The sequence below is a fragment of the Schistocerca cancellata genome, chromosome 1 (genome assembly GCF_023864275.1).
Source record: "Schistocerca cancellata isolate TAMUIC-IGC-003103 chromosome 1, iqSchCanc2.1, whole genome shotgun sequence".
NCBI classification, from domain to species: Eukaryota; Metazoa; Arthropoda; class Insecta; order Orthoptera; family Acrididae; genus Schistocerca; species Schistocerca cancellata.
In genome coordinates, this window is record NC_064626.1 from 27,302,275 (window position 1) to 27,324,522 (window position 22,248).

A 22,248-nucleotide genomic window follows, 5' to 3' on the forward strand; every position below is an offset into this window, starting at 1 on the left:
CAGTGAGAGAAAAACTGCACGAGGTGTGACTCTAGTGGGCCATTCCAACTGCACCATCATTTGTTAGCCATTGCTCCTGCACCCACAGCAGCCTGCATCACTCAGCCATCTACTATTGTGACACTCGGGCAGATTATTTAAGCAGCATTTCTACGAAGATCTTAATTTAACCTTTTAAGACAAATAAATAAATAAATATTTTAACTTCTCATAAAAAAATTCTTCTTTGAAAGAAAGGACAAAAATTAACATAATTTCCAGCACTCTAGTGGCTTTCATGGCTCCCAGCAACAAAAGCCTTTTTCAGAGAGAAACAGTTTGAAATAGGAACAATATGTATTGAAGAAGTTGTTTAGCACTTGAAATATTTGTGTGAATGATTAAATTAGTTTTTCTCAGATGAACAGCAGATTAAATATCAGACTTAATTGTGTATTAAGAACCCATTTATGGGCATTGCATGACCTTTTATGATTTTGTCAGAAGGATATGAAATTTTTGTTGAACTGACGGTGAGACGACTTCATCAAATAGAATGTTGACTAGGACAACACGGCAGGAGCACCACCTTTATGAAGAGAATATAAGCATCGCTCCAGCTAGCTTCAGCTGAACTAGAGCGCCCCACTAGAAGACGAACCATGATCCATTAATTAAGCCATGACTTGTGACCTATACTTTTTACTTGCATGGAAATTCTATAAATCGAAGGACATTGATTTTTTGCGTGGCACCAATTCCTTGCGATACTTCACTGTGAAAAGGCAAATTATTGTCAATTTAATTTACTGTAATACATTCCCTTAATAATATTTGCTTGAATATTGTCTAGCTATCTGAGAAAACAGCTTCCTAGGAACCCCATATAAGACAAGTGGGTAGGATCCAACATTGTCAATAAGTTACGGGAGGAAACCCAGTGGCTGGTGGCCACAGATTTTCTTTTGTGGTTTGCTGACACCGTAATTCTCTCTTGTCTAGCAGGTGTGCTACTTGCTAATCAGTGTTTTCAGGTGGGTGTTGCAGATATTTTCTTTGCTTTTGTACTTATTTTTCTTGCTTGCCTTGTCTGTTTCTTGCATTTCTCTGTTCCAAAATGCCCACTTTATCTATCCCACCACCTGCTCAGTTTCCACAGCACCCAGTGTTAAATGAAATGCAGCTAATGCAGATCTACATCTACATCTACATCCATACTCCGCAAGCCACCTGATGGTGTGTGGCAGAGGGATATTTCAGTTCCAGACTAAGCAAAAGTCTACACTGCTCGACACAGTGCAGCAGCTAATGTCCATTGCTGTGCACCTGACAGAACAAGCACCTCCTACCCCAACACCTATAGCTATTCTGCCTTTTTGCCAGTTTCATGAACAGGAAGGTGAATGGCTCAAGTGGTTGCAACAGTTTGAAGGCCATGTAATTGCTTACAATGTACCAGGTACTGTGAAACATCCCTAATGGTAGGAAGTGCAGTGTTCCATTTATCTCGGAAGTTGTTCCCTAATTCCACGCAGAGTGAACTTCCTTGTGAACAGGTTACAGATTCACTAACTATTATGACCGACAAGTGAATGTGGTAGCAGCTAAAACTTCATTTCAGATGTTATGTTACGTGATGCCTGATGTCAAACTCGGAGAACATATTTTGATAGAGTCGGGTCCATCATTTCACCAGGCAGTGCAAATACTAGATAAGTAAGATTCAGGTGACCATTGGCTGATAAATTTGAGCAGACAGCTATTTGTCGGGTTGAGTTCCTTGTTTGCCAATTCAGCAGCAGCTTGTGCTCATCACACGGAGTAAACAACGCTCCACACTGCGTAAGCAGCTTGCGGCTACACAGGCAAACAGAACTAAGTCTTGCCCTCAGTGTTATTCACAGCACAAACGCCAAGACTGCCCCTCCTGAAAAGATCAGTGTCCTGCTTGTGGCAAGAAAGGACATGTGCAATGTTTGCAATAGAACAAATATAAGAATTTGGCCCCTTCACAAAAATCTAGTTTCACAAGTAATCAATGCAGTGTACTCAAAACCTACTGCAGGCATCAGCAAAACTATCAAACAAGCAGTTACTTCAGAACTACGCCACACCAACAAGCTTTTTGTTCATTTGCATCTTATTGGTAAACATGTGAAATTTCAGTTTGACATGGGTGCTTGTGTTACATTGCTGAATCATAACATGAACTGTGAGGCTCTCCATGCCTATCTGAAACTAGCATGCACCTAACAGTTTATAATGGACAAGACCTTCCCATTCTTGGAAAATGTACTTTGTGTGCCATTTATCGCTCACATATGCGAACTGTGACTTTCACTGTTCTACAATTGCGTAAATGTGAGAACATATTTGTCCTTGATTCGTTTTATTTGCTTAGCTTTAAAATTCAGGACAATTTGTTGTCAGTGACTCTATTCAATGCAGAAAGACAGTGTAGCTAGCTAGCTTGTTGAAAGAATTCCCTGAACTCTATTCTGAAGGGTTAGGCAAGGCTAACAATTTTGTTGTGCATATTACTACAAAAGACAACACACAGCTGAAATTTTTCTGGGACAGAACTGTTCCCATTGCATTATACAACTATGTGGCTGCTGAACTTGAAGAATTACAAGATTGCTGAGGTATGGCGCCCATACATGCTAGTCGGTGGGCAAGTCCACTGGTTTTGATCCCCAAACCTTCAGGTCACATTTGCCTCTTTGTTGACTTTAAGTCTGCCGATAACCAACAAACTGTGATTGATATTTATCCATTGCCACAGCCAGAGGAACTCGTGGACAGATTTGGCACTGTTCGCTACTTTTCAAAAACTTATCTGCATGACAAGTATCTTCAAATACTGCTTGATGAAGCATCTCAAAAGGTGTGTGTAGTGAATACTGATTTGGGTCTATTTAAATACATGCATTCACCTTTTGGCAGTGCTTCTGCACCCACAATTTTCCGATGGTATTTAGAACAGCTGACTGCACAAGTGCCATACTGTTCAAACTAATTTGGACAGCATTGTTGTAGCACATCTGAAGAACACATTGCAAATTTGCGTGCTATGTTTCATGTGTTATCTGATGCAGGACTAAAGTGTATACATATATATATAAAACAAAGATGATGTGACTTACCAAATGAAAGTGCTGGACAGACACACAAACATACACACACAATTCAAGCTTTCGCAACAAACTGTTGCCTCATCAGAAAAGAGGGAAGGAGAGGGAAAGACGAAAGGATGTGGGTTTTAAGGGAGAGTGTAAGGAGTCATTCCAATCCTGGGAGCAGAAAGACTTACCTTGATTGAAATGAGATCCATCCTTCATGAAATCCACTCCACCAAGAGTGTCTTTCTGCCATCCACCTAACCTTCGTAACCTGTTAATTCATCCCTATGAAATCCCCAAACCACCTTCCCTACCCTCTGGCTCCTATCCTTGTAACTGCCCCCAGTGTAAAACCTGTCCCATGCACTCTCCCACCACCACCACCTACTCCAGTCCTGTAACCCGGAAGGTGTTCACGATCAAAGGCAGAGCTACGTGTGAAAGCACCCACGTGATTTACCAACTGACCTGCCTACACTGTGATGCATTCTATGTGGGAATGACCAGCAACAAACTGTCCATTCACATGAATGGACACAGGCAGACAGTGTTTGTTGGTAATGAGGATCATCCTGTGGCTAAACATCCCTTGGTGCATGGCCAACACATCTTGGCACAGTGTTACACCGTCCGGGTTATCTGGATACTTCCCACCAACACCAACCTATCCGAACTCCGGAGATTGGAACTTGCTCTTCAATATATCCTCTCTTCCCATTACCCACCAGGCCTCAATCTCTGCTAATTTCAAGTTGCCGCCACTCATACCTCACCTGTCATTCAACATCATCTTTGCCTCACCCGTTAGTGTATACCCGTCCTTTTTTCCCCCTAAGGTAAGTCTTTCCGCTCCCGGGATTGGAATGACTCCTTACCCTCTCCCTTAAAACCCACATCCTTTCGTCTTTCCCTCTCCTTCCCTCTTTCCTGATGAGACAACAGTTTGTTGTGAAAGCTTGAATTTTGTGTGTGTGTTTGTGTTTGTTTGTGTGTCCATCGACCTGCCATCGCTTTCATTTGGTAAGTCACATCATCTTTGTTTTTTTTATATATATGAAAACTGAGTTTAAGTATCTTGGTCATGCCATAAACAGTCAACATGTATATCCTCTTCAGCCACATTTGTTACCCATACAAGATTTGCCAGTTCCTTCCAATGCCACAGAATTGCAATCGGTCTTAAAGAAAATGAACTATTTTATTTGGATCATACAGGATGCTGCACAAATTGCAACTCCATTGCATTGCAAGAATGTCCCCTTCGTTTGCACAGATGGGTGCCATGTAACTTTTGAGAAACTTAGATGCATTGCTCAGTGATCGATGCTTAGCTCACTTCTATCCTGACAAACCAGTTATATTGCAAGTTGACACATCCTCTTACGGAATAGGTGCAGTGCTTTTGCACATAATTGGTGACAAAGACAGATCTACTGCTTTCACATCAAAATTGTTGTCCAAAGCTCAGTGTAACTATTCACAAATCGAAAAAGAGGCTTTGGGTATTGGGTATGGTGCCAACCAAATTCCACCATTACTGGTATGGCAGAAAATTCTTCTTGGTAATTTATCACAAGCCTTTGCAGTCCTCATTTCATCTGACAAAACCAGCTCCTGTATGAACTGTCCAAAAATTACAAAGATGGGCTTTGTTGTTGTCCCAATACCAATATGAGATTGTGTATCATCAGATGGCTCTACATGGTAATGAAGACACACTTTCATGTCTTCCAATTGTCCCTGATCTAGAATTTGACACTTCTGCTGCATTTTGTTGTCACATTGATGTTCAGGATTCTGAATTGCTTCAATCATTTCTAGTGAACTACAGGAAAATTGCACAGGCCATGGAAGTTGATTCAGATTTGAGCATTTTGCTAAAATATGTTCACACATCTTGCCTTCATTCCTCACATAGCATAAAGAACACTATAGTGCACCAATGCTTCGCACATCAGCATAGCCATGCTGTACAGAAAGATGTGATTCTTGTTCAAAATGACAGTGGCAAATCACGTGTATAGGTCGCCAAAGCTAAGAGTGGGTGGTGGTGGTGGTGGTGGTGGTGGTGGTGGTGGTGGTGGTGGGGAGAAAGTGTTGCAGTCACTTCACCATGGCCACTGGGGGATTGTTCATATGAAACAGTTAGCACATAGACACTGTACTTGGCAAGGTACGGACACCCAAATAGAACAGATGAAGTAACAGTGTCATGCATATGTGGAAAATCAGTCCACTCTGCCACAAAAATTCTCTGCTTGGCTTAAGTTGTGTTCCCGTAGACTTTGCGGGACCATTTTGGAGCACTTGTTGGTTGATTGTGGTAGACTCTTATAGCAAGTTTCCTTTTGCTGTGTCAATGAACTCGACAGCATCACATAGAACGATTCAGGTTTTTTCCTCAATTTTTTGCCTCAAAAGTTTACCTGAAGTAATAGTGTCAGACAATGGACATCAGGTCATGTTAAATGAATATGAAACACACAGTGAATGCAGCGGCATACAGCATCTAACTAGTGCATCATTCCATTCACAGTCAAACAGTGACTCTGAACATTTTGTCAGAATGTTCAAGCAGCAGATGGCTAAACTTCACTCCGCGCACGCCAGGGATCGAGCATTGTAATTGTTTCTTGCCTCCTATCGTTTGGACCATTGCTGGCAGAATTTCTTCATAGCCACCACCATAGGACACTGCTCCACCCTACTGCGCATCCATCATTGAAGGAAGACAGCAAGAATCACTTCATGCCACATGATATTGTCCTTCACATGGTTTTTAGTGGCAGCAGACTGTGGGCGTGAGGTAAGGTTGTTCATCGACTTGGTGCTTGCATGTGTCTCCCTTCAGGTCCAAACGGTTAGCAGTGCCAACATCAGAATCAACTTTGCCACTGTCATGTGCATGATGATCTTTCTGTGTCTCTTCCCCCAGATTCACAGATCCAGAAGACAGCATGGACACAATGGCCACCAGAGGGTGTCATCACGACACTGTGGGAAAACCCCATGGAGACAAAGCCTTCACCTCCTCTGCTACCTTTTGTGTTTCCGATAGAGCTGGGCCCATCCACATTGCAGAAGTCAACGTCCTCCCTCTCCAGTTATTGTCCTCCAGATTTGGACGAGTACTCCTCTGGTGCACGTTGCTGCCTGAGTGAAGGCCAGATGGCAGGGTATGACTGGAAGCTTGACATCCCCAGCAGTCACAGCTTCTGCTCCAGCACTGCATCCACCCTCCATCCTCCCCCACCATTGTTGCATCACTTACATGATGATGGTCCTTCACTTTGGGGGGGGGAGGAGGAGGAGGAGGAGGAGGAGGAGGAGGAGGAGGAGAAATGTTCTGGTGTAACATCAAGTGCCGGCATATTGGCCTGGAACGAACAACAGAGAAGGTTGTGAGATGATGTCAGCCAATCAAATACTGACTATGATGACACCACGACAGGAATGGCACCTATACAAAGAGAATATAACCGCTGCTCCAGCTAGCTTTGGCCACACTAGAAGTCCTGCACAAGATGATGAGTTGTGATCCAAAGATACAGCTGTGATTTAGTATATATTGAAGGACATTGATTATTTGCATGTCACCAATTGATTGAAACATTTCATTGTGAAAAGGCAAAGTTAAGTACTGTCAACTTAGGAACCCTATAGCAGATGAGTGGGCAGGATGACACAAACAAGAAATACATACTCAGTGGACTACAGACCAAACCTATCATGATAATTCAACGTGAAACCATCAGTACTAATATTGAGTATCATCCCAGGGGCTCGCAGCTCTTTTGTGAGCATGTCCTTGTATACCACTTGTCACCAACCTTTGCAGCATTACTTCATTTCTGTGCTGCATGCTTTTACTTCCACTATCTGTTTCTCCCTCTGCCACTACATTGGATGGTTTCCTTGGCGCCGACCCTGCTTGGACTTGGTCCATGATATAGCCTTGAATTACAACTTCTGGAATATTCTACAACATATCATCAAATAAATATGTGGCTCCATTGATGGGTATCACCTGCCACCAGTTTTCAAAATTTCAAAAAATCTGGATTGTGCAGGAAAGGTCACCAAATCCATAGTGTGCTCTACCTTATGCCTTCCATCCACGTCTTCTTCTTTTTCATGCAGTCATACACATTTAAACCCAGCACTGTAGCCATCTCATTGTAGTGGTGGGGGGGGTCAGAAGCTTCCTGCTCAGTGAGCACAGGGATCACACTGTTGGTGCCAGAGCTGAAAACTCCCTGTGCTTGCCAAGGAGTATGTGCTATGCATGACTGGGGCATCGTACCCCAAGTAAAGGATTACTGACCAGGCAGGCATTCTTGAGTCTGGAGGGCAAGAATGGGGATAGGCCACATTCAGAGTTGGTGGCATCGTGACAGATCAGCCCCAAATGAAGCAGGTGAAGTTATCTCCCACTAGTGTCTTTGGGCCCCAACAGTCTCTATGAAAGAACAGTCCCCTTTCAATGCAGATAGGTGCAACCCTAAAATCTTCCCTTCCCTGGCTACACTGTGGGTGAAGCACAGGGCAAAGTGCAAGCAGAGGAATTCTTGCTGCAACATTTGGTCTGTACAAGGACTGATAGTGATTCCATCTTGGCGAAAAACCACTTGTTTTCAGTAATGCGGACCCCAGCACTTCTCAAATACCAGGAATATTACAATACTGCTGCTTATCACAGGGTTTGAGGCTGGGTCTGGAACTATGTCCTAGGCACTATGTATAACAAACTTCTGTCTCTTAAAACACCTCTTTGGAGGCTGTTACCTTTTGGTTAAGGTCATTTCAGACTATTGCCGTCTGCAATGTTTACCTCCCTTCCAAGGTGAAGTGCTTCAGAACGTACTGTTTGCATTGGTATCTCGGCTCCCCCATCTTTGCGGGTCTTCGATGATTTCAATGCCCACAACCTTTTGTGGGGTGGAACCTTGGTAACTGGCCATGGTAAAGACTTTTAAAACTCTCCAGTACAACTTGACCATTACCTCTTGAGTGATGGTAGCCCAACGCACTTCAGTGTGGCACACAAACCTTCTCGGCCACAGACCTTTCCGTTTGCATCCCTTGTATTTGCCCATCCATCCGCTGGAGGCTGCACAGTGACCTATGTAGTAGTGACCACTTTCAAATCTTCCTGTCCCTTGCTCAGTGTCACACCCCTGGACGCCTGCCCAGATGGGCTAACAGTGCTGGCTGGGATGTTTTCACCTCTGCTGCTGACATTGGCTCCCTGCTGCATGGAGATATTGATGAGGGAGTCCAGCATACAACTACAAGTCATTCTTTCAACAGTTGATTTAGCCATCCACTGTTCTTTGGGCCTGCCCTAAAGGAAGACAGTAGTTTTGTGGTCCTCAGAAATCGCAGAGGCCATTACAGTGTAGGCAGGTGCTCCGAAACCATAAGTGGCACCCATCAATGGAACAATGCATTGCCTCAAGTGTCTCCATACCTGGGTCCACCCCCTTATGAAAAGACAAAAGTGAGAATGCTGGGAATGCTATGTTTCTATTATTGCACCATGTCTCTCTCCTCTGCAGTTCTGGGCTGATATCAGACATCTCTGGATACCAGACACATGCAGGTATACTTGGAATTAACTTGAATGTTTCTGACTACTGCACCAACCCAGATGCCATCACCAAACATTTTGCTCTGCGCTGTGCTCAAGCATCAGAGTCTGAGAATTACCAACCTGCCTTTTGTGTCTTAAGAGTGGTTTGAGCAAAATCAATTACCTTTTACTAAAACTGGAGCCATATAATGGTCCACTGAGAGTGGTAATTCGTCCATGCCCTCTTCCACTGCCCTGATACAGCCCCAGGCCTGGAATGCATCCACAACCAGATGATCAGGCACTTACCAAATGGTCAAACATGCATCCTGCCATCTTTAATCACATCTTGAGTGTGGGCATGCACCCATCGAAATGACGAGAGAGCATCATTGTCCCAGTACTGAAACTGTTTAAGCAGCCTCTAGAGACTGACAGTTATTGCCCAATAAGTTTCACCAATATTCTCTGTAAGTTGCTAGAATGCATGGTGAGCTGGCAGCTGTGTTGGCTCCATGTGTTTTGTGATCTTTTGCCTCTTTTCCAGGATGGTTTTTGCCAAGGTCATTCCACTACTGTCATCTGAACAGCTTTTGCCCAATGTCAACACCTTAAAGTTGTCTTCTTCAACCAGCAAGGGCTTATGGCACCAGGTAATTGCTACTTCAGATGATTATGGTCTCCAGACTCCACTCCCAATTTTCATTCAGGACTTCCTGTCTTACCTTATTGTTTTGGGTTTGTGTTGGTGCTTCCCACAGTATCCCCCATATCCAAGAGAATGGGATCAGAAAGGTGCAGGCATGAGCCATCACCCATGGCTTGCGATTTTCTGCCACTGAGATTGACATCGTGTACTTCTGTCAATGTTGTACCATTCAACCACAACCAGAACTTTACCGCAATGACCAAACATGTAATGTGGTGGAGAGTTATTGCTTTCTAGGACTGGCCTTTTATTCCTGGCCAACATGGGTTCCCCCATCAATGCTAGCTTAAGCAAAAGTGATGACTGCACCTTAATACTCTTCGCTACCTGAGTACTACCAGCTGAGTTGCAGATCACAGTACCTTTCTGCAACTTTACAAAGCCCTGGCACAGTCCCACCTTGGTTATGGGAATCTGACACATGTTTGGCATCGCTGTCAGCATGTGGATACTGGATGCAGTAAACCACTGTGGAGTTCGACTTGCAACAGGAGCTTGTCAGACTTGCCCTGTGAAGAGCTTATTCATAGATGCTGGGATTTCTCCATTGTGGATCAGGCACCATTAACAGCTTTCCAATTACACTACCCACATTGGCAATGCCCCTAAGCATCTGACTACCACCCAGACACGGTAATCCATCTCCGGCAATGGCAGCCCCAATGAGGGACTACCATTGCAATCTGCATCTGGTAGATCCTCCGAACTTCAGTTCTTCCCTCTTCCACGCCTCCTCTGGACCCACCTCCACAGAGCATACCTTGGCTTCAGCTTCATCAAGACCTATCACAATGTGCAAAACACATGGTCCATCCTAAGGCCCCCTACTGCAAATTATTCTCCATCCTTGGTGCATCCCAGAGTGCAGAAGTTGTCTATACTGACAGCTCAGTGGGCACCGGTCATCTAGGCTTTGCTTATACTTGGGCAGGACATTCTGAACTGCTCTCCTTGCCAGATGGCTGTAATGTTTTCACTGCAGAGTTGGTATCCACCTCTCATGCTCTCGGGCATATCCATTCCTGCACTCCCTGAGCAGTTTGCAAACTAAGCTAGTGCTACCCTCACCACACCTTTGTTATTGTTATCCATGATTCCCTGTATGGCCTCAAACAATGTGTAAACTTGGTGACCTTCATCTGGAACCTGCGCCACATTGAGATCCTAGGGAATGAGCTTGCTGAACACTTGGCCAAACAGGCTATCAGTAAACTGACTCTCGAGAACAATTTTCCAGAAACTGACCTGCAGTTGGTATTAGACCATTACATTTAAGTGCCCAGAATATGGTATGGCTCATTATGACTTCACCAAACTAACTATGGGTGATAAAGGAGACTATGAATCTGTGGAGGTCCTCCATGCAGGCCTCTAACAAGCAATCTACCTTTCTACCTTTAGAAGATCCCCATTGGCCATACTTGTCTAACTCATGGTTATTACCTCCATAGCGAGGACCCATCCCACTGTTGTTTTGGCATCCATATGACAGGGGTCCACATTTTGCTGGACTGTCCTAAACTAGCCACTCTGTGGCAGACTCATAGCTTCCGTGACTCACTGCCCTGGTGTCAGGAGACCATTACCCAGAATCTGACTTAGTTTTATGTTTTTTTCATGAAGCAGGCTTTTACCACTCTCTTTAAGGAAGGGTCATTTAACTTCACTGTCCTGTTTGGGGGTTGGCAGAAAATTCTGTCTTCCTTGCCCAGACTGAGCTGCAGCTATCTTGGCTTGGCAATCCGGAGCAGTCCTGGCCCTACCCGCTCTTTCTCTGTTACTGTCGTTTCCCCCAATCCTCATGTGATCTGTAAGACTTGTTCATCTTTTCTCTGTCTGTGCTTTTCTAGCTGTAGTAGGTAAGGAATTTGGTCACACCGTAAACAATAGTGAGAGCATCTTTTTCTATATGAGAATACCTGCACTGAGTTTGAATGAGCAGCTTTTAGGAAAAAGCAATGGGTCTGTCTTGTTAACCAATTTGTGTGAAATCACAGCGCTGATTCCTTAGGAACAAGCATCAACTCGCAAAACTACTGGTTTTGCTGGGTCAAAATGCACTAAACATCTGTCACTAAGCAAGGCATTTTTGAGTTTCCAAAATCTGTCTTGACAGGTCTTAGCCCAAAAAAAGATAAATTTTTGCAACGCCAACAATGCAACGAAGCCACGATTTGTGTGGCACTTGGTATGAACTGAATGTAGTATGTCACCTTGTCTAGTACTGACTGAAGTTCAGACACATTGCGAGGAACAGACAGGTCACAGATTGCAACAAATGAGGCTGGAGGCGGTGCACACCCTAAGTATTGTAGTTCAGTGTGAAAAAAGTCGCACCTTCAAACAATGGAATATCCAGGATGCAATGTAACAATGCGGAGAAGGAAAATTGCTACTCACCATATACTGGAGATGCTGAGTCGCGATAGGCACAATAAAAATATTCACATAATCTTAGCTTTCGGCCATTAAGGCCTTTGTCAGCAGTAGACACACACACACACACACACACACACACACACACACACACACACACACGAAAGCGCAACTTGCGCACATGTCTGCAGTCTCAAAGAGCTGAAACCACACTGCGAGCAGTAGCACCAGTGCATGGTGGGAGTACCGACTGGGTGGGTGTAAGGAGGAGGCTGGGGTGGGGAGGGGGAGGGATAGTATGGTGGTAGTGGTGGGCAGTGAAGAGTTGCAGTTTAGACGGAGGGCTTACTTCACTGTCCTATCCACCATCCTTCCCACCCCTCCTACTGTGGTATTCCGCTGTCCACCGAACCTACACAATATACTTGTCCATCCTTACACAATCCCTGCTCCCAATCCCTTACCTCATGGCTCATACTCCTGTAATAGAACTAGATGCAAGATCTGTCCCATACATCCTCCTACCACCACCTACTCCAGTCCACTCACTAACGTCACCAATCCCATCAAAGGCAGGGCTACCTGTGAAACAAGTCATGTGATTTACAAGCTAAGCTGCAACCACTGTGGTGCATTCTACATGGGCATGCCAACCAACAAGCTGTCTGTCTGCATGAATGGTCTAAGTTTATGGTATTGTCAGTATATTTGGTATGAACTTCAATTATTAAACAGTGTTTTGATACAATATGTTCAGGACTTTCTGGTTTATTTGTCACAATTTTCATTTGATAAAATATTATTAACACTGCTTTGCTTCTGTTTCTGTTGTTATCAGACTTAATGTTAATTAAGAAATAATGTCTGTGTGGTGATACTAAAAAGACGGATTTCCTGTATTTATTCATTTTTTAAATTGTGTTATGGATTTTGCAGTAATTTTTTGATTGCAGAAATAATATTCGTGGATTGCACAGTTGCTAAAATAGTTACTAAGTGAGAGCTTGAACTTGTTAACAGGAAAGACAATGTCCTTCGCCTGTGAAATTACCTGCTGGAGGTTCTTGCAGCTTGCTATCTTCAGTTGGAGCTTTCTCTCTAGTTGCAGTAAAACTTCCAAGTGGTGCTGGATATACTGGACTCTACGGAAGAATTATAGGTGAATAATAGAGCATAGAAAATACAGCAATTTGTGTCCTGTGGATGGAAAGGAGTTGCAGTTCTTTTGCTGCTGTGTGCTTAATACATGGAAAGGGTTGAATATCCTTAGCAGTGATATCTAGGGAACTGAAACTTCAATTCAGCAGCAACAGAAACATTTTTCTGTGTAACCGGCCACCAGCAGTGCAAGATGTGAAGTTGTTAACTTTAAGAACATGATTTTCTTTCATTCAATGTAAGAGTGGTAAGGATTGCTAACTGTTGTTGCTTCCCATTTTCCAGAAATTCTGTTCTTCATTGTCTCTATGTTCTAGACTCCATCCTTACACCAAGTCTTTTGTTGCTTTGCTAATTCTCATTTGCTCCAACCTTTTTATGCCACCTAACAGTTGAAGGAGCCCATGGTCCTGAAAACTAGCGAGATTTTTTTTTCTTTTCACTGCTTGTGTTACTGCTGTTTAGTAAACAGGTACTTTGTTATTATCTATTTAATTATCAACAGTTTTTATTAAAGTATGCACATTCATGTGCCAGAACATAATTTCATAGCACAAGATATCCAAAATTGTAGCTGTACAGCAGTCAGTAGCTTCTTGCACTTAGAAGTTTGTGAACTGTTTTAATTACTGCAGTTTGTTTAAAGTCATTATAATTTCTAAGGTGATGCATTAATCTCAAGTTCTGGGCTTCATATTGATATGCTTACAGCTCTGTCTAAAAAAACACTTAATGGTCAGTTCCAAACCGTACTGTGTATGGGCAGGTGCTATCACAGTCGATGTAGAAACTGCAGAAAGGTACCTCTTACTAAAGTGACCAAACATTTGGTGTCATGTTGTATGTTATGGGTCCATGTCATGTCTTGAAATTGTCTAATACTTTCATTTTGATCCAAACTATAACCATGGAAGTTGTATTGTAATAAGTATTGATGGCTCAAAATACCACATGTATGTAAAAAAGTGGCACTGCTAGTGACTGAAGGGATTGACTTCCTCCAGAAAAAATTGAGGAACCATACATTCCCATCTATCCCTTAAGCTTGTGCCAATACAATCTGTTTCATATTTCACACTAGAAAAGTAAGAGAATCAACAAAAGGGAAAACAAAAATCTGAAATAAGATGCAGGGAAGTTCCCTAATTTTGAGAAGCAATGAATTATGCAATGATTCTATCTTGAGTAGGATTTCAGTTTCTAATGTGATGAGAGCCTCAAGAAACTGGTCATGAGGATGAAAACTGATTCTGTTTCCTAGTCTCAACCCCTCTTGTATATTAAAAGTATTAGACTGCTGGCTAGCTCTTCTGACAATGATGATAGTACATATTTTTAGGTGTCAGTGCTTGTAGTTATCTGATGAGAGCAATACATGAAATTTAAAGAATTCAGATTTTCCTACTTATTTGGTTGGTGCCTCATTCTCCTTTTGGTTTCTTCAGCTGTTTTCAAAAGTTGGGCAGTGGGATGTTCAGTTATTAAACTGGACACAAGATGTTTTTCATTTTTTTATATCCAAAAGACATGTCATCCCTTCATTACTGCTGTATATCAACCACAGTTTATAAAAACACAGTTTGTTGTGCAGCATAGCCAAGCATCAAAGCATAAGAAGCTACTAGCTTCCACCACTCATGTCCCTCTCTAACCAACTGACAATGCATTTCCCTTTCCTTTGCACACAAAAATGGACACTTTACAGAATGCTGGTAATGCCACATTTACTAGTCATTTTAACTGTTTTGTTTTAATAACTTTAGTTCTTGGAATTATGTTTTGTTTTATTAGTTGTATTTAGTTTTTATAATAAAGGAGATAAGTGAAGACATAATAAGAACTGCCATTTATATGACATTAATGAAGTTAGTCAAATTCAATTGATCAATCTTTGAATTGTAGTTTAATAGAGGTCATTTAGAACTATAAATGCAGTTATGCAAATATGTCTTGGGTTTTACATGCACTAATAAACATTTAAATGTAGTTATACCTATTCTGTATAAATACAAAAATTGTAGAGAAATTATTGTACAGATACATAGCATTTTTCTGTTATGTTTTAAAATTGGGATAATTATGGCATTGATTATATTTCCTTGCACTGACAGTTGTTAGTGTTGCTTTGGATATCTTATTTGGTCTACATTTGGAAATGTAGTTGCAATGTGAAGAAAATGGTTTGTGGTCACAAAAGTGATTTGTAAGCAATTTTCTTTGTAGCTTGGTTGCACTTCCATAGTGTTCTACCAATCAGCTGAAGTCTACCACCTGGTTTACTCTTGACTGAGCATATATGATCATCCCATTTGATGTACCAAACTGTTTCATCCAGGTATTGGTATGCATTGGTTGATTCCAGCTCTTACTCATTCATGTCATAGTCCGAGGATGTGACATTTTTTTTCATATGTGAAGTGCACAATTTTACATTTCTGCATATCCAAACAAAGTTTCCAATATTTGCCCCACTTTGAAAACTTATCAAGTTTTGAACGAATATTTATGTTGCTTCTTTCAAACAATATTTCATTACAGATAACTACATCATCTACAAAAATTCTGAGGTAACTATTAGTATTGTCTCCAAGGTCATTAGTATAAAACATGAACAGCAAGGGTCCCAGAAAATTTCCTTGGGAGGTACCTGAAGTTACTTTTACATTTGACAATGACTGCATCTGAAAACACATGCTGTATTCTCTCAAACAAAACATCCTCAATCCAGTCACAAATTTCACTTTATATGCCATGTGATTGAACTTTCAGCAAGAAGTATAGGTGTGGTACTGATTCAAATGCTTTTCAGAAATAAAAAAATACAGCTATCTCACTGCCTTGAACCAAAACGTTCACTATTTCATCTGAGAAAAGTGCCAGTTGGGTGTCACACAATCACTGTTTTTGGAGCCAATGCTGGTTAGTATTGAGTAGGTCATTCTATTCAAGATACCTCATAATCTTTGAACACAAAATGTGTGCCAAGATTTTACAACAAATCGATGTCCAGGATATTGGAAGGTAGTTTTGTGGCTCACTTCTACTACCCTTCTTATAGCCAGGTGTGACCTCTGCCTATTTCCAAGAACTGGGCATCGGTTTCTCTTCACAGGATGTATAATAGATTGCAGGTTTAAGAGGACTAACTAAGCCACAAGTTCAGTACAGAATGTGGCAGGGATTCCATCAAGCCCTGCAGCTTTGTTTAGTTTCAACAATTTTAGCTGTTGTTCAATACCACTTATACCTAATACTTGTTCCATTCATCTTTTTGTATGTGCGAGAATTACACTGGGGCAATTCTCGTGAGTTTTTCCTTTTTAAATTCATGTTTGAAAAGTGCTAATCATTTCAGCTTCTGCTTGCTACCCTCAATTTCAGTTCCTGTTTGAATCTCTAGGGACTGGACACTAACTTTGGTGCTACTAACAACCTTTTCATACAACCCGAATTCCTTTGGGTTTTATGAGATATCATTTGACAATATTCTGTTATGATAGTCAATGGAATCATCATGCATTCGGCTCTTAAATGCATTTCATCAGGCAGCACTCTGCCTATAGCCCTATGCTTTGTTTTACACTTATTTTGCATTAATCTCTGTTTCTGTAGAAGTTTCTTTACAGTGATTATATACGATGGAATTCCCTCTCCTTATGAACTTTTGTAGAGGGTACATATCTATTCAGCATGTCATCAGCTATTCTGTTAAACTTGGGCAATAGTTTGTCTACACATTCCTGTCCTGTGCTGAGAGATTAAAGTTCCTCATTGAGATTGGACGTTACAGATTTCTTATCCAGTTTCTTAATGATGGGTTAGTAATTGAAAAATCAATGCGCTAAATTTCTCTTACAACAGTCATTATATGAAAGCTGTGATCCTGTTATCTGGGAAGTATTTACAAATATTTTTCAATAATATTATGTATATATTATATATGTGGGATGGGAGAATTAATTTAGAAATGATGACAATCACACAGGCACATAAGCACTCATTATTCACACATCGAACTTGCGAGTGAAATGGGAGGAAATGGGGTGTGATGAATAAAAGCCATTCTGCTCTATGAAGGGTGGGGGATGTGGCATTGACCAAAGAAGTAAAACCTTTATAAGTAAACCTGCTCTATTTTCTGTTTCTAGTAATCATCATCTTTATTTTTTCTTATTTAAAAAGAAGCCACTTGCAATGTAACAATTTAAAAAAGGACCCAACAAATGTTTTAAGTGTTTGAATTATGCCAACACTTTTTTAAAAATCAGCTGTGGCTAATTGTAGAAAACTATACCCTCTCTCGCATCCTTTCCTTATATTATGAGAGTGACTTCAGTACTAAGACATTTTAACTGTAACACTTATTTTACAGCTACTCCTGCTGTCAGATGACTGCAGAAAGATTTTATGGGTGTCAAAGACCTCTTACACAAGCAGTCTCTGGTAGAACTGGACACCAACACATTTGGCCAGAGTCAAGGTGGTTATGCAGCTGTTGCAGTGCCTCCTGGACCAGGAATCTACCGAACACTACTGTTTGTGTGACCCTGCCAGCATTGGCGAAAAAGTGCAACAGCTGGAGGTGAGTCCTGAGTGTGGGTTTCTAGTAGGTAGTAACTGGCATGTTAAAGATTGGTGACAGGTGGCTCTGCCTTGTTTTAGGTTTGAATACAACAGACAAAATATCCTGCAAGACAAATTTTGTTTTTATATTTCTATATTTACGCCCTGTGACAATGTACTGTGTGTGACAAATTGTTTCCAAATAAATGAAATGAAATGAGATTAGATTCAGCTGTCATTACATGTTAACACTTCCACATAACTTGTGTTAAAAGATTTGTGTTTTTCTTACATGTCATAACGGGGATATTGGGTTTGCCATATATCTAAAATGTTATGACTATTATGTAGGAAGAAACCAGATTATTGATAAAATACTTTTTACAATAATGTGTTTCATATAGTAATATTTGTAAGAGGAACAGTTTGGTTTTTATTTATTTTCATATTTGACAAATTTCTCATCCAGGGCTTTGCATGACTGTGTTGAATGTTTTCATTAGTAATTAACTGTCTTGAGCAAAACTACTGTATTATTCCACTTCAGTACACTGCCTTTTGGAGCCACACCACCATTCTCAAGACAACTGTAATATTCTTTGGTCATTGAATCTGCTTCAATCTATCATCTAACATAAGTGAATAATACAGTGGTTATTTTAATGCAAAAAAAATCTTGAATGGAATTATTTATATTCATCTTCAATTTGGTCACAATATTTTTAGCTTGTGCATCCATAAAAATGATCCGTATTTGCACTTGCACTTGAAATAGTGAAATACACCATTAATCCAAAAAGTACAGAGACTTATTTTATTGCCAGTGAATCAGTACCAACAGTGGAGTATTATGCTGGCAGCTTGAACTAACAACACTGAACAATAGATGTACATCTGACCAGTCACTTGTGAGTAGAGAGTGTTAAACAGTGGATGAGTGGTCACATCATGCCAGCGTTGTTCTCATCACAAATCATATTTGACCAACATCCCTAAATCATGTGTGTAATATGTTCACCAGAATCTTTTGAAGAAGAGAAAGGTTTGTGCAAAAATTGTCCCACAAACCTTTTCTCCCAAAAAAAAAAACAATGATGCTTGGACGCTTTTGCGAGTTGATTGAAATGCAAAATGAGGACATTTCTTTTCTCAAAAACATTATGACAAGTGATGAGACATAGTCGTTGTTAGTGGAAAACACTAATTTAGTGCTCAAACAGTTCACACACTAGGAAGACAAAGTACAGTAAAATTAGCAATGCACAAGTGGCCAGTGGAGACCGATGCTCCGGCCTGTGTATTCACTAGTTCCTATAGGGGGCACAGCCGCCAGGCTGCATATGCAACTGGTGTCATATTAGCAGGCCAGGTGGTCTCTAATGGCTGAATCAAACACAAATTTCACATGCAAACTACAAAACAATGCACACACAAAATTGGTAGTTACAGCTCACCTCTTCCGTTCAATGAAGTGAGCACTGTTCTTATGTCAGTTTCTTTTCTGGTCACCGTAAAGTTTGAGATATGAACTGGAGGACATTGTCTGTAACTAATGTATGGAAGACCTTCTGTTGCAAAAATATTTGATAAAGCTGAAGTTATTGCGGTGGAGAAGTAGCTGGACAATGCACCACATATGGAAGCACAGAAAGTTAGAAAAGGACCTGCAAAATGTTCACAAATTTGTTCCCATGGCTGCTATGGATCTGTCAACGGTGACAAGGAAGTGCGCAGAGCCTCCTGATGGGTGTCACACTGTTGTTGGGCCATTACAATCTTCACCATTTGCCCATCAACCATGCAATAAACGCACAACGTCACAGCGAAGGATGGAGGGCTCTACAACCTGGGAGCAGCGTTCTCTGTAGCTAACATCACCACTCCATCCCAAACAGAAAGATAAATTTGTAATGCAAAATAATTTCTCAAAGTATCGGAAGCATGGCCCAGAGGCTTGCTTGGCCGCCATGTTGCACAAAAGAAACAACTTTGCTTAACACGGGATTGATAGCTACCACAGCTGCAAATTTAGTGCTAATAATAGGGAAACCATCAACAACATTTTGTTCTTCCATGACTAAATGAAAACAGAGTAACATTTGCATGTTTTGCCATAGGTTGGTAATGTATCTCTATTTGAATTTTGATAGGAAAAGAGCCCAATGCTGAAAGTTATGTGTGGCTTCTTCTGCCAAGAATACCAAAGGGTTAAAAAGAGATACCAGTATTTTGTGGTCTGTAATCAGGTGAAACTAAGAACCGTATAGAAAAATATGAAATAATTTAGGGCATACACAATTTCTGAAGCCTCTTTCTCTGTCTGAGAATAAAACTGTCATGCTTATTGTGCTGAATTTAAAGAGATAGAGGCATATGCAAAGGGTGTTTGGATCTGTTTGCATACTTCTGAGTGAGAATGGTGCCAATTAAAAACTGAGATGTGTCCGTCACAAACAGAAGTGGCTGGTTCTGCAAGAAAGTGACCAAACAAGTAGGCAACTGCAGCTTAAATTTTAATGTGTGGTCACAAGCTGGGCACTAATGGAAAGGAACATCTTTACATAATAATGCATGGAATAATTGTGCCACAGTAGCAGCATCTTGTACTGATTTTGGGTAGTGCACAATTTTGAATAAAAATTCCTGTAATTCCGTAAGAGATGTGGGGTGTGGCAGTGTGGCAATAGCATCCATATGCTGGTGCCATGGATGAATTCCAGCTCATGACATTTAAAAATCCAAATAAATAATGGATGGTTGGAAAAACCTGTGTCTTGTCCAAATTGCACTTTTATCTTCCAGACTGTAAAACAGAAAATAAAGCATGAAATTCCTGCGAATGTTCCTCTGAAGAGGCACCAGATACTACTATGCTGTCTAAATAGTTGAGACAGTTTGGAACTGATGCAATAAGTGGCTGTAAAATGCATTGGAAACTAGCTGGTGAGGTTGCTATGCCAAAAGGCACAGACTGGTATAGATAAGGGCTAAATGGATTATAGGTAACTAGAAGGTGTTCAGGTTACTTGTCAAGTAGCAGCTGATAGATGTATCTCTGTTTTTGAAAAATAAGACCCCCACTAATTTTGCTAACAGCTTGCCCAGGGTACAGCCGAGGGTAGGTGTCAATGATTGACTGTGCATTAATAGATTTTTTTAGAGTCATTGCAGAGGTGTAATTTACCAGCATGTTTTTCTACCATTGCTAGTGGTGCTTATCATTCACATGAAGGAGGAGGAGGAGAACAAATACCATTGATGGATTGAAGATGATCTAATTCTGCTTTTTCTTAACTCCATATAGTTACCAGTACCAGGGGGACCCATAAAAAATGGGGATGGGCAAATTATATTAACGTAATATGAGCTTGAAATTCTGTTCCACAATCCAGCTCTGGAGAAAACAGATCAGAAAATTTGGCACAGAGCATCTGACTATTGGAATGAAATTTGATCTGGAACTAAATGCAGTACATCATTGGTGGAGAAGCAATACAGTTTGAAAGTGTCAAAACAAACAGATTTTCAGCGTAAACATTGCCCACAAATAGGGATGTCAATGAACAAACCACAGCCTTGTAAGTCACAGGTGCAGAAAATAGTCCATGACTGGGAATGTATTGTTTGTTATAGCTCACTAGCCTTTGTGGAAGTGGGGTCAGAGAGGGAGGCCCCCCCTCCCTTTCCCTTTCCAGGAGCCCATAGTTCTTCCGTGAGCTATGCGTGGCACATGTGAGGCTCCGAGGTATTGCAGCCCATTCTTCATTCTTCCTTCCTGGGCTGCATTTCCTTCACTTAGCCTCTCCCCCCAGATCCTGGCTTTTTCCCCACTGCCTTCACCTGGCTATCCACCACATTCTCTGTGCTGCTTGAGATTTTGTACCTCTCGCTTGTTACCTTTCATCCTTTTGGGTCCCCCCTTAGGATTTGGACTCCACCTCTAAATTTTCTATCTTTAATGTGTACCATTTGGGGAAGAACTCACTCCCTACCATCTATGGCATGGATTCCCCCTCCCCCCTCTTCCTTCCATGCCATAACCCCCTCCATCATGTAAAATAACAAGCATGTTCAGGCTGTCCAAATGGTGGGGCTGTTATGTACCCATCTGGCTGAGCCCCTCCTGACAACACAGGAAACACACTATTTACATGTGAGCTGTCCCCTCCATGTGTGTACCAAGGAGTGGTTGCTTGTCGTCCTGGAGCAGTGGAAGTCTCAGCAATGACCACTGTGCCACAGAGCTGTTGCTGTGGCTGGCTAATGCCCATGGGCAAAACCCCTGATAGGAGTGGGTGGTACTGAGGAAGATGGTTGGCATATGGATATTCTCTAATGGCCATCTCTTTGAGTGGTAGTGTATCATTGAATGCTGGTTCGTATCACCCTGCAGCCTTCCCTTCCTTGGCTACACCCTGGGAAGAGGGCCAGGCTTGCCATCTTGGAATGAAACCCTGTCCCCTCTAACTGATTGTACTAGAAGGGATAGGGACGCATTCACCTCCACAAAGCCATTGTTTTTGTGGAGAATATCGAGGGCAACATAGAGGTGGATTCTGTCAGTAAGATGCAGTTGGGCATGCTGTTCATCAAAACTTCTCCTGCTGTCCAGTCTACAGCCCTCCACGATTGTGATCACCCTGGTGACATCCACGTGTCTATTACCCTTCACCAGTCTCTGAATATGGTCCAGGGAGTGATGTTTCATAGACCTCATCCTACAAAATGATGATGAACTCCAGTCTAATCTGGAGTGACCACACATTTAT

General features: G+C 41.6%; 1 protein-coding gene across 1 annotated transcript in view; it reads right to left on the reverse strand.

Annotated features, from left to right (window-relative positions):
• Positions 1–22,248, reverse strand: part of LOC126190464 (uncharacterized) — a 105,404-nt gene that overhangs the window by 38,875 nt on the left and 44,281 nt on the right. The window contains exon 2 of the mRNA XM_049931023.1: positions 12,810–12,900. Within this exon, the coding sequence (XP_049786980.1) occupies positions 12,810–12,900 (91 nt within the window). The remainder of the gene's footprint in view (positions 1–12,809; positions 12,901–22,248) is intronic.